Source organism: Lactuca virosa, chromosome 2 (genome assembly GCF_052849685.1).
Source record: "Lactuca virosa cultivar CGN04683 chromosome 2, Lactuca_virosa_CGN04683_v6, whole genome shotgun sequence".
Lineage (NCBI taxonomy): Eukaryota > Viridiplantae > Streptophyta > Magnoliopsida > Asterales > Asteraceae > Lactuca > Lactuca virosa.
The window spans coordinates 268,654,642-268,667,395 of NC_136427.1; the positions used below are offsets into that span (position 1 = coordinate 268,654,642).

Consider the following 12,754-nt stretch of genomic DNA (forward strand, 5'->3'; position numbering starts at 1 on the left):
ATGTCAATGACGATGAAGATGACCATCAGAAGCCTCATTTTTTTATAAAGGGTAATGAGATTCAGGTAGACGTGGGTGAGAAAGCAGGTGTAGGTGAGGCAGTAGAAGAAGACATGGGTGCCAATGAAGATGTTTATCCCGAATTACCAAACATTTTCAATGATAAGCTCAATTGGAAGGAGCAGGAACCTGTTTTAGGTATGAGGTTTGAGAGTCCTAAGCAATTGAAACACATGCTTTGTAACTATGTTGTCGCGAATGGTTATCAATTATGTTTTGTTAAGAATGATACTAGACGATTACTTGTCAAATGTTGTGATGGAAAATGTACTTTTAGGCTTTGGGGTTCTTGGATGAGTGATGATAAGTCTTTCCAGATAAAGTCTCTTATCGGTGAGCATAATTGTGCAAAAAATTTCAAATTCGGATCAATTGTGACTTACAAATGGATAGGGACCCACTTTAAGCACCAATTTTATAACAATCAAAAGATGAGCGTCCGATTACTTAGAGAGGAGGTAAAAACCGCTTTTGAGATTAATGTGAGTATGAGTCAGTGTAGGCGAGCCAAAAATTATGCATTGAGTCTAGCTGAAGGCACAATAGCTGAAAATTATGCAAGAATATGGTCATATGGTGAGGAGATTAGAAGATCAAATCCTGGATCCACAGTTAAAATTTGTGTTGATTCAATGCCTGATGGTAAGAATTATTTCAGCAAAATATACATATGTTTTGCTTCAATAAAAGAGGGATGGAGGGGAGGATGTAGGAGGATCATTAACCTGGATGGTTGTTTTCTGAAAAGTTTTTGTCAAGGGGAGTTGCTTTGAGCTGTGGGTAGAGATGCTAACAATAGAATATTCTCGATTGCTTGGGCAGTTGTTAGTGTGGAAAACAAAGAGAAGTGGAAATGGTTCATAGAAACTCTTTCAGAAGATTTGCAATGTTGGAATGATGGACATGGTATGGTTCTAATTTCGGATCAACACAAGGTATGGTTCAAAACTAGTGCATGTTCTACAATTACTAATTGCTATTCTAATTTCAAACATTAATGTGACTTATGTAGGGTTTGATTGAGGCAGTAAAGGAAGTATTTCCAGCAACCGAACATAGGCAATGTGCTAGACATATCTATGCGAATTTTAGAAAGAGTTTTAGTGGATCCAAGTTTGAAAATCTATTTTGGAAAGCGAGCAAGGCAACAACTGAAGCACAATTTAATGTAGTTATGAAAGAGATTGGAAAATTAAATCCGGAAGCAGTTGTGCATCTTATGGATAGAGATCCAAAGACTTGGTCTTTGGCTTTTTTCAGAGTTCATAATTCTTGTGAGTCAGTAGAGAATGGTTTTTCAGAGAGTTTTAATAGTGTGATTTTGGATGCCCGGAAGAAACCAATAATAAGCATGTTAGAGGACATTCGTATATATGTGATGCAAACGATGGTGACTATGAAACTAACTGGACAAGGATGGAATCGTTATTCTGTTTGTCCAAATATCAGAATACGGTTGAATATGCTCCAGACTGAGCAAAGGTTTGTACATTTATCCAATTACATTAGTACCTTACTCTTCAGATCTCATGATATTTGCGGTTTTCATCTATATATGTAGGCATTGGCAGTTCATATCTTGTGGGGGGATGAAGTTTGAGGCAAGGAAAATGGACGAGGCATTTACTGTTGATGTTGAAAAAAAGGAATGCAGCTGCAGGCTATGACAACTTAATGGATATGGCTGCGTACACTCAGTTGCCACCTTAGCCTACTTAAATATCACACCTGATGGTCCATATGTAGATCCAATGTACTTGGCTGCATTATACCATAATACTTACAAACAGCTAATCCATGGGATGAATGGAAAAAATATGTGGCCTTCTACTGACTTGATGCCCCCTTTGCCTCCATTGAAAAGACGTATGCCAGGCAGGCCAACAATAAAGAGAAGAAGAGATGCTTCTGAACGGATGGGAAAACACACTGTCTCCAAGGCAGGGAAGAAAGTTTATTGTAGTATATGTAAGGAGAAAGGACACAACAAGGCTACTTGTAGTAAAGGTGTAGGGACATCCAAACAAAATGGAACAAAGAAACAAAAAACTATATCTACGCAGGAGTCTGTAAACGTTTCCACAGGGGTTGGGGATGATGAGGTAATGGTAGATGCTAGTGATGCTTTGGAGAGGACTGGTAAGGAAGAGCGGATGGTGGGAGTCAGTGGACGGGAGGAAGGGGTGAAGGTGAATGCTCGTGTTCATCAAGTTAAGCATGTTAAACCGCCTAACAAACGAAAGAAGTCAGAAATAATCATTAAAATGAAGCGTGCAAAAAATGTGGGAGCTGAAGGTAGCAGTCTTGCAACGGCCATGGAGTTGGATTAGATAATTGTTTGTTATTTGTAGTGAATGTGTGTTGCAATAAACAAATGATATATGTATGTTCTTTTATGGTCAACTATGTTGTTTTGTTGTGTGGTATATTGTTGTCCCGTGCCACGAATATGTAGGGGTTTTATGGGCATTTTAGTCATTACAAAGTAAATTGACCAATTTGGATGTGGGGGTAATTAAGTCATTGTAAATTGACCATTTTGGATGTGGGGGTAATTAAGTCATTGTAAATTGTCCATTTTGGGTGTGGGGGTAATTACGTCATTGTAAATTAACCATTTTGGATGTGGGGGTAGTTAAGTCATTGTAAATTGACCATTTTGGGTGTGGGGGTAATTAAGTCATTGTCAAAAACAGAGTACTTGTGACTTAATCCATTCAACATGAAAAAGTCCATCTTTAGAAAAGTTCCCTATTTTTTTTTTCCAAAAAAGGTTTGCAGACAAGCAGACACAATGCATCGTGTGCAAAGGTATTGTTTAGTTTTGTCCCTTTTCCCAAACTGCACCATTTGTGGTCCCTGTCTATGTGCATTAAAAAGGTATATTCATTTTGCTTTGGCTTGTGGTCCCGTCCCAGTCGATGGACATCCACATGATTGGCTTGAGAACAAATTATTGATACATATATAATCCCCAAATGTTTCTTTCTTTCATGCACACATACAAATACAGGTGTAAGACAATTTTTTTTAATAATAACATATTAAAACACATTTCAGTCATGGGTTTGTTTACATCACTTTCTGTTATTGAATAACCTATTACAGATCATCGACAAAAAACTTCATCAAAAAACGATGACCATCAACAGCCCACGCAACACCACCACCAAATCTACACACCAACATCACAAACTAATACCAGTAACACACTAAACAACATAAATAACACACCAAAACACAAACCCAGGACTGAAATGCTTCAACATACACAACTTTTTTTAGTTAAAGAACATATACGTCACCACAGACACAGTAACAACACCAACAATCCCAATACAATACTTCAGCTTCTTACGTTTGTTGTGCTGGAAGACCATCTTCACATATGCTCCTTGCAGAGAAACGAAATGATTTTTAAGATCAACAACGATATTTGAGATATCCAACTGACCAACGCGAACGTCATCGACCTCACGGTTCATGACATCCAAGTCTCGATTAACTGTCTGACGGAGCTCACGCAACTGGTCTTGGAAGTCCTCCCGTATAAGAGACAGTTCCAGCTGGGTTTGCAGTAGATTGATGGCCATGTCTTCGTTGGTTACACCATTCGAATGATTCTCATCCATGTGACGGCGGTAGTTTGGAGACCAGCTGTGTTCTGCATGTGCGATCGAAGGCATTTTGGAGTAAACTTAGAGACGAAATTGGGGTAATGAAGTTTGCAGATGTGCCATTTTAGGTCAAGGAAGTCTTGATTTTATATGGAGGCGCTTGAACAGTCGATCCTTGCTCCTTACGATTCGCCTTCACTACGACGTCGTTGCGGTAGTTCGACGCTTTAAATTCTTGCCATGTCATCGCTTACGTGTTAGGCTAGGTTTATGTGGCAACGTATACCGGCTACAATAGGTGAAAGGGATTATATTGATAGGTAACAGATACTTCGTTCCCTTATTAAACCACAAAATAAATTAAGTGGCTAAATGGGTAAACCCTAAAAACATTATAGGGCCTATACGTCATTTTCCCAATAAAAGAATTACCCAGATAGGTGAATAATTTAATAGTTGTATGCTCATAATACGAGATATCTATAGTAAAGTCCTAATATTTTGAGAAAAGTTTCAAAAAAATCATATTTTTTTAAATAAAAAAGACCAGAAAACCGGGAAATTTATTCACTTTAGTCCTTTTTTACATATTCAGCCAGTCATCTGCCTACGTGGCACGTCTCCCCTCCTTTAACAACACAAACTTACCAGTTAAGCTAAAGGGCTTATGTGTTTTTCATCCGTAACGCCCATATATATATATACTAAAAGTAGGTTAAAGGAAAACAATTGTTATGTTCATATAAGAAATCATTGACTGATGACAAACTAATTAATACAATAGTATGTTAGACGAGACTGTACGGATTATAAAGAAAAATATGAGTTTTATCCTTAAGTCTTAAGCATATATGAACAATTCCTCTATGGATCAATTACTACATGGACATAAAAACTCCTCCATTGACCAATTACTTTATGTTCATAAAGTAATTGCTTCATGAAGAAATTGTTCATATAGGTTTAAGATTTAAGGATAAATCTCATATTTTTCTATAGAATCCGTATAACCCTACCTAACCTACTATTGTATTGACTGGTTTGTCATATGTCAATGATTTCTTATATTAACATAGCAGTTGGTTTTCCTTTAACCTACTTTTAGGTAAATTGTACTAAGGTGTTCAACATATAATTTGAATATCTTATAATACTTGCAACATAATTTTTATGGAAAATGGATTATAAGGACAATGATAAGTTCAAAATGATGATAAGAATTATTGTTTTGTGGCAAATAACTGATTATAGAAGTCTTTAATCCTTAGTTTTATGGATCTTAATGACGTTTATTCTTATTCATAATTCCAAGAACTATCCATTTTTTTAGTGAAAATGTAAAAGAGTTAAAATAAAAAATTTAGGATTTTTTCATAAACTGTGCCAAATAATGGGGTTTTTCTGAAGATAATTAGGTAAAAAATAGTTTACCAGTAAAAAAAGACTGATTTGAATTTTTTTTATCCGATAATCATTTCTTTTTTGTTAACAAAATAAATTTTGAGACTTTTACATTAAAATTTTCCAGGAGATTTCCTTCATGTAAACAAACAGTGTCATTTTGTTGACAAAGAGTGAAACTAAACATTTGGATTAAAGGGAAAAAATAATTTTTGAAAAATATTTACATAAACACTTTAAAATTAAGTTTTTGTGATTATGATGTGCATTTTTTAAATTTATGTAAATACTTTCCACATATTCATTTGGTTCTTAATCTAAAATATTCAGTTTCACTGTTTTTCAATTATATTTGTTTATCTTTTTTGCTTATAATATCAATAAAAAACGAAACATTTTTCTCAAAAATTCAGACTTAATATTCTTGAAATTTCAAAAAATATATATATTTATATCCGACTTGTTTAGTCTAAAATCCAAAATATTTTTTTGTTCTGTAAAAAAAATACACTAACATCTCTAGACAGACGGCTCAATTTTATAAATAAATAAAGTCACGTTTCTAATTTTTTAGTTATTATTATTATTATTTTTTTGTAATTATCTCAAATAAAAAAATCGGGAATTATCAAATTATTAAAAAAGATTAGATACACTGAAAGACATGGTTAGGAGAATAATGGTATAGTTCTTGTTCCGTTTCAGAGTGGAGCTTCTTTACGTGACCACCCCCACCCACCTTTCATCCCCCTTATCGCACACACACATTCACCTTTCACCAATCACCACCACCGATGTTTTCTTCATCAAAAGGTATCAATACTAACCCCCTCTCATGATTTCTATCCCCAATTCCAATTCCCCTTCATATAGGGTTCCTTCATAACTTTATTTTAGGTCTTCCAACCTTGATTCACTTCTGTTGATTCAGTTGAAAAACAGAGCCCCAGACGTAATTTGATTTCTCAGTACTCCCTCTCATTACTCGACGTTCTCGTTTTCATTTTCGTTCAAACCCTCAATTTCCCCGCGATCAAGATTTTAATTTTGGTCTGATAATGGGTAATGTTGGAAGTAACAGCTCCAACGGCCGGCGGAGACACGGCGGTGGTGGGAGCAGGAGGGGGAGCAATCAAAATCACCCCACACCGCCACCACCGCAACAGCCACAGCCGGAGATCAACGCTAATAGATACGTGTTCGCCGCTGCCACACCTTACCCTGCTCAATACCCTAACCCTAACCCTAATACTCCTCAACCTCATCCTCCATATTACCAATACCCATCTGGACCATACTACCCACCACCACCGCCTCCCGCAGCAGCCTTGCCTCCACCATACGATCACCACCACCGCGGTCCTATGGACCCTGCAGCGCAGGCGTGGGTCGGCGGGAGGTATCCCTGTGGGCCTGTGATGAACACTCCTACACCTTATGTCGATCATCAAAAAGCTGTAACCATAAGAAACGACGTTAATCTCAAGAAAGAAACATTGAAGATCGAGCCCGATCAAGAAAACCCTGGAAAATTTCTTGTTGTTTTCACGTATGATGCCACTGTCGCTGGCAGGTAAAGTCTGTACTCTTACTAATATAATCATAGACATTGAAAATTTTTCATCAAGTCAACATCTTTCCATTTATGCATATCGATATTATTATTTTCTATGTTTTGGTTTTGATTTCGTCTTCCCACAGCATTACCCTTTATTTCTTCGCAAAAGAGGGAGAAGACTGTAACATGAGTCCAACAAAAGAAGACCTTCTTCCACCAATCACAGTGGCCTTCCAACAAGGTTTAGGCCAGAAATTCCGACAGGAATCAGGGACTGGAATTGACCTTTCATTATTCGAAGAGGCAGAATTACTAAAAGTTAGCGAAACAGGGGTATACCCTCTAGCAATTAAAGCAGAAGCAAATCCGATTCCATCTATATCTGAAAACGGGAATTCTACGAATCCTGGAACTACCAATTCCCAAATTACTCAAGCAGTGTTTGAGAAGGAGAAAGGTGAGTATCAGATTAAGGTCACAAAACAGATCCTGTGGGTGAATGGAATGAGATATGAATTACAGGAGATCTACGGAATCGGCAATTCCGTTGATGGTGCTGATTTCGATGGGAATGATCCCGGAAAAGAATGTGTCATCTGTTTATCAGAACCTCGGGACACTACAGTCCTTCCATGCCGCCACATGGTACACCATTTTTCTCTACCCCATCTTTCTTTATCCACACACACACAGGGGTATTAACGTAATTTGTTTGGTTTCAGTGTATGTGCAGTGGATGTGCAAAAGTTTTGAGGTTTCAGACGAACAGGTGTCCGATATGTAGGCAGCCTGTGGAGAGGCTTTTGGAGATAAAGGTGAGTAATGGAGGTGAAGATTGATAATCAACCATAAAACCATAAAATCGTATTAATATTGTAAAATCATGTTTTGTTTTTGAAACATATATATATATATATATATATATATATATATATATATATATATATATATATATATATATATATGTTTGTTTGAGTAATCGAAATATTGATTTGATGTTTTAAGTTTTGTGTGACATGTTAAGATATTTAGATTAATTTTCCTTGTTGAAAAAGAACATTTTTTTTTTCTATTTTGGCTTGCAATTTTAGTGGGAGGGTACTTTTGGTTTTGTTAGTGGGTGTGGATTTGGGTTGGGTAGGGAATAAATTATGAAAGTGATGGTTTTCATAAGATATTTTAGGTGAATTATTAGTTAGAAAAAAAAAACAGATTGAGAGTATTTAGTAAAATACTATAAAAAGAATGGTCAAAATTTGGCTATTGTATTTGTGTGATTATAAAAAGTAGAAGTGGTAAATTAATATTGTAAGTTAACCTCACAAATTAAAATTTCATTTTTAAATGAAATTAGAAAGTATGAAATGAATAAATAATGGAGGAATTATGGAATTCCACTTACCATTTAGGCATTAACCACTATCACACAACCAATCAAGTTTATCAAGAAATCATTGGCTATGGATTGTGTTGTGGGCAACAAAAATCTTCATAAAGAAGATTGGATTTTGATGCATGTATCTTTGTCTATTCTAGCTTTGTCAAAGTATCCATTTCTTTCAATTTGGAATCACAAATTTTTAAGAGGATAACATAAGGAAACTTGATATACTAAATCGGATTTATTGGTATTAAATAATAAAAAACAAAATTTAGTCGAAAGTTATTGATGAAAAGTTATATTTTCTTTGGTAAAGAAGTACTTTTCTTGGGCAAGTCCATGTGGAACGAAACGCTCATGGATATCCCCTTTGCAACATGGCATGTTACCTATAGAGTTAATATGAGGAGACTTTGCTAAGAGTTTTAACCTCGTTTTTTAACAACGGCATATTATCCTATTTCATATGAATCTATCATTAGTGGTAATACTTTCCATTATTGGCGACTATGTATTACCATTTAAAGTTGAGAAATATGAGCAGTTGAGCACTGATTCCAATTTTGGTTTTCATCACTATTCTGTTAAGGATCTCTGACTCTCATAGTAGTTCCAACCATATCTGTTGTCAGATGTTTGGTAAGTTGACCTGCCAAGTTTCTATGTGTCTTGACATAAACAATTTTGATATATATCATTTTCAATTAGTTGTCTCATATAGTTGTGTCGAAAACCAACGTATCTTGACTTTCAATTATACATATTAGTAGATGAATACTTGTGTGTTGTGCAGAATACAACAATATAGTTGAAATTCAAAATATATGTTTTTTAAATATAAAATTGACATTGTTGTTAAATCTTATGTAATATTTTTATACTAAGTTGATATAAACATTGTTTATTTGAATTAAATGAAAATGCATGCACCTTTTTAAGCTCTATAGTCTCAATACCCTCTACCAACGAGTTACTCATGAATAAAATTAAATATAATATATAATTTACTGATATTTATAGTTGTTGTTATGATTAATTATTTTTAAAAAGTTTATTTGCTTAACATTTTAAATTCTATTATTGTAAATATTTAATGTTACTTTTAACTATTGTTGTTATAAGTTATGTTAAACTACTTATTTTGAAACTCTTAATTATTATAAAAACATTTTTTTTTGTTAATTTGGGATTACATTTATGTATTTAACACTACAATTTATAACTTTTAACTATTTCTAAAATAATCTTTGGATTTTCTTTTAAGTTTAACTGAAATTTTGATCTTAGTTAACCCTTTAACATTATAATTATTATAAAAATAGTTTTAAAAATATTTTTTAGTTAATTTGAGATTAGAGTTTAGGTTTTGCATTTAACACTACAATTTATAACTTCTAACTATTTACAAAATAATATTTGAATTTTCTTTTAAGTTTAATTCATCTATCGATCGAAGTAAAACTTTTAATGTTTTATTTAAATTAACAATTTGAAGTATTTTATACAAAAATATTCAAAATGTGTGACTTTAAAATGACAATGGTTTACATACAACATATCCAAACTATTAAGTATAAATGTATAATATGTTTAAAGTTAAAAACATAATTTATAAGTAGAAGTAAAAGATGTTATTTTAATATTAAAATTTATAACTTTTAACTATCTCCAAAATAGTCTTTGGATCTTCTTTTAAGTTAAATTGAAATTTCGATCTTACTTAACCCTTTAATGTATATAGTTATTGTAAAAATACTTTTAGGATTTTTTTTAGTTAATTTGGGATTACAGTTAGGTTTTGCATTTAACACTATAATTTATAACTTTTAATTATTTATAAAATAATCTTTGAATTTTCTTTTAAGGTAAATTCAAATTTCGATCTAAGTTGACCCTTTAACGTTTTATTTAAATTAACAATTTGAAATATTTTATATAAAATATTCAAAAGTTGTGACTTTAAAATAACAATGGTTCACATACAACATATCTAAACTAATAATTTAAGTATAATATGTTTAAAGTTAAAGACATTATTTTATAAGAAAAAGTAAAATATATTATTTTAATATTAAAGTTTAGTTAATTTATGATTATAATTTAGGTTTTGCATTTGTTTCACATTATTCATCAATTTATAATCATTATTAAAAGAAATTGAAAAGTCGTAGGAGTTTAAAATGAATGTGATGAAAAGAAAAATGTTTCTTTTATAGTATAGTATAGATAGATTGTATACTTTAGACCGTGTGGCCTCACTATCACAAAACATGAGAATAAATAACATTGGAATACCCCCCCCCCCCCCTCCCACCCCACCCACACACACAAATAGATATTCAAAAGTAAATTTTTAATACACTTTGCGTCTTTTCTTGTTACAACTAAGACATTAAGGTCGACCTTCATCACTGAGTGAGCTATACATGTATGTTTATTGTTAGCCTAAGAAATAGCTTCTCCAGCTACAATATAAATAATGGGTTTTATAGGTTACAAATAAAACTATGTGCTTGCGGAATTTCACTTAACACTTAAGGGCACAAGCAACCTAAAAGATTTATGTCTTAACACTTTGAATGTAACCAAAATACCAAGTTAGGGTTACATACCTTTGATTTGTTGTAGTAAACAATCACTTAAATCCCTTGTAGTGGTTGGATTTGGAAAGCTTAGCACCAAAAGGATGATGCCTCTAATGGATCACACCCAAACCCTAGAACTAGAAGACACGTGAGGAGTGATGAGAGCATGATAAATCTGGACTGCTTTAGGTGTGGAAGAACACAAAAATAACTTACACAAGGGTCCTATTTATAGTTGTCAGGAAACCCTGAAAACCCTAAATTTGAACATATAATAATAATATTTCAAATCAAGCAATTATCTAGTTTCCTAGTTATCATTTTGAGGCTTTTAGAAACCCTAATTGGGCCCTCAAAACCATCTATATGATGTAGGTTTCTAGATCCTCTCATTTGTTCAACTATTAAACATTTATAACTCAATCCTTACACCTTTAATTAATTCCACTTAATCCTGAATTAATTCCATATTAATTCTGATTAATAATTAATCAATTCTAATTGATTTTACATTAATTTATTAATCATACAAATGAACAAATCAATTGTTTAACAGTTGATCTCACATTAATTTATTAATCACATAAGAAATCAACAAATCAACTATCTGTTTCCAGTTAATATATTAATCACATAATATATTAACAAATCATTTGTTACAATTTATTAATCATATAATAAACTAATAAATTTACCATCTCTATAAATTTCATTATAACCAAGTTCTAGTTATGAGGAAAACCCAAAAAGGGCATTGCTTCTAATTACAAGAATATATCAATTTAGTTATGAGCTTAGACACCTTAATCCAACAATAAATCTAATCACTTAGGTGCCCCCCCCCCCCCCCCCTTGTGGTCGAGGGTTCAAGTCTCGTCTGGGACATAGGTGAAATTAGAGTAGATTAGATTTTTTGTTAAAAAACATGGAAGAGCTTCGGTAGAGAGGTTGAAAGCTTGGTCTGCTTGTTGAATAAGACATGAAGCTCATACACCTACTCCAAGATGGATTCTTCATCATCCATTTGGAACTTTAAGTACATTGACACAAGGTACTTGTTAGTATTTTCCTCATGTGTCTTGTACTTAAGCTTAAAGGCTTTGAAGATTTCTCTAGGATTTGTGACCAACACGTACACATAATAGAGGAGGTTATATAAGGAATTATTTATATGACCAATGAATAAGCTCTCGAATTCTCTGTGTATAGATTCGTCAATTTTTTTCATATTATAAATTGCTTTTAGATTTGGTTCATTTTCTACTTTAGGGTATGGATCAACGAAAATAGGGGAGATTCAATGTCCAAAACAAAACCAAGCTTAAGCACAACAAATAGAAACTTGGCCTTGCGAACCTGATCTAGTTTTGACCATCGAAGCACTCATGTTTGACAAATTCCTTATTTATGAGTTTGAAGTTAGCGGAAGATATTTCAATGTCTACTTGTTTGGAACTTTAATCACACTATAGAGAAAGTTCAACCGTCAAGCCATCTATAAGATCACGAACAAGACCATGAAACCTATGAAGGCGCACACCATTGAAAGAAAACACACCTCAAAGATATCCAATAGATGCAAAAATTGAATTGGGAAAGATGAATACGACTAGAAAAATCACAAACTCTCTTAAACTTTCCATAATCAGCTATAATGCATCATTAAACATAAGCTGACAACCATTTTATTATTTATTTTTCACATTGAATCTCTTTATAGACATATATAACCTTTTTTAAAAACAACCAATTTAATGGAATTAACCGAAAGCAGCAGACGTAAATTAGTTCATTTTGATTAGTTTAATCGATTTTTCTTTAGATCATTTATTGCAATAAAAAGTGTAAACCATAGCTGAAAAAATTGGATCTTTAGCCTAAAATTAAAAAATAAATTACATATATCATTGTTTTCAATCAACAATTTCATCGAATAATATCGCATATCAATTTGAATTAACGTGATATATATATATATATATATATATATATATATATATATATATATATATATATCAAGGTTGCAGAAATCGCTCGACGTAGGCTAATCGGTGGACTGGGGTCAATGGATTAATCGGCTAGGCGGAGATTAATCGGGGGATTAATCGGGAACCATTAATTATTAATAAAAATATTAAAAAAATAATAAATA

The 12,754-nt window shown here is 33.0% G+C and overlaps 1 protein-coding gene across 1 annotated transcript; it reads left to right on the forward strand.

The window, feature by feature from the left end:
- Positions 1 to 5,750: 5,750 nt before the first annotated feature.
- On the forward strand, positions 5,751 to 7,673 carry LOC145161039 (putative E3 ubiquitin-protein ligase LUL2). The gene is made up of 4 exons (XM_079080468.1): positions 5,751 to 5,891; positions 6,010 to 6,651; positions 6,780 to 7,281; positions 7,359 to 7,673. Exons 2-4 carry the CDS (start codon positions 6,137 to 6,139, stop codon positions 7,473 to 7,475), a joined length of 1,134 nt encoding a protein of 377 aa, XP_078936594.1. The 5' UTR covers positions 5,751 to 5,891; positions 6,010 to 6,136; the 3' UTR covers positions 7,476 to 7,673.
- The last annotated feature ends 5,081 nt before the right edge of the window (positions 7,674 to 12,754 follow it).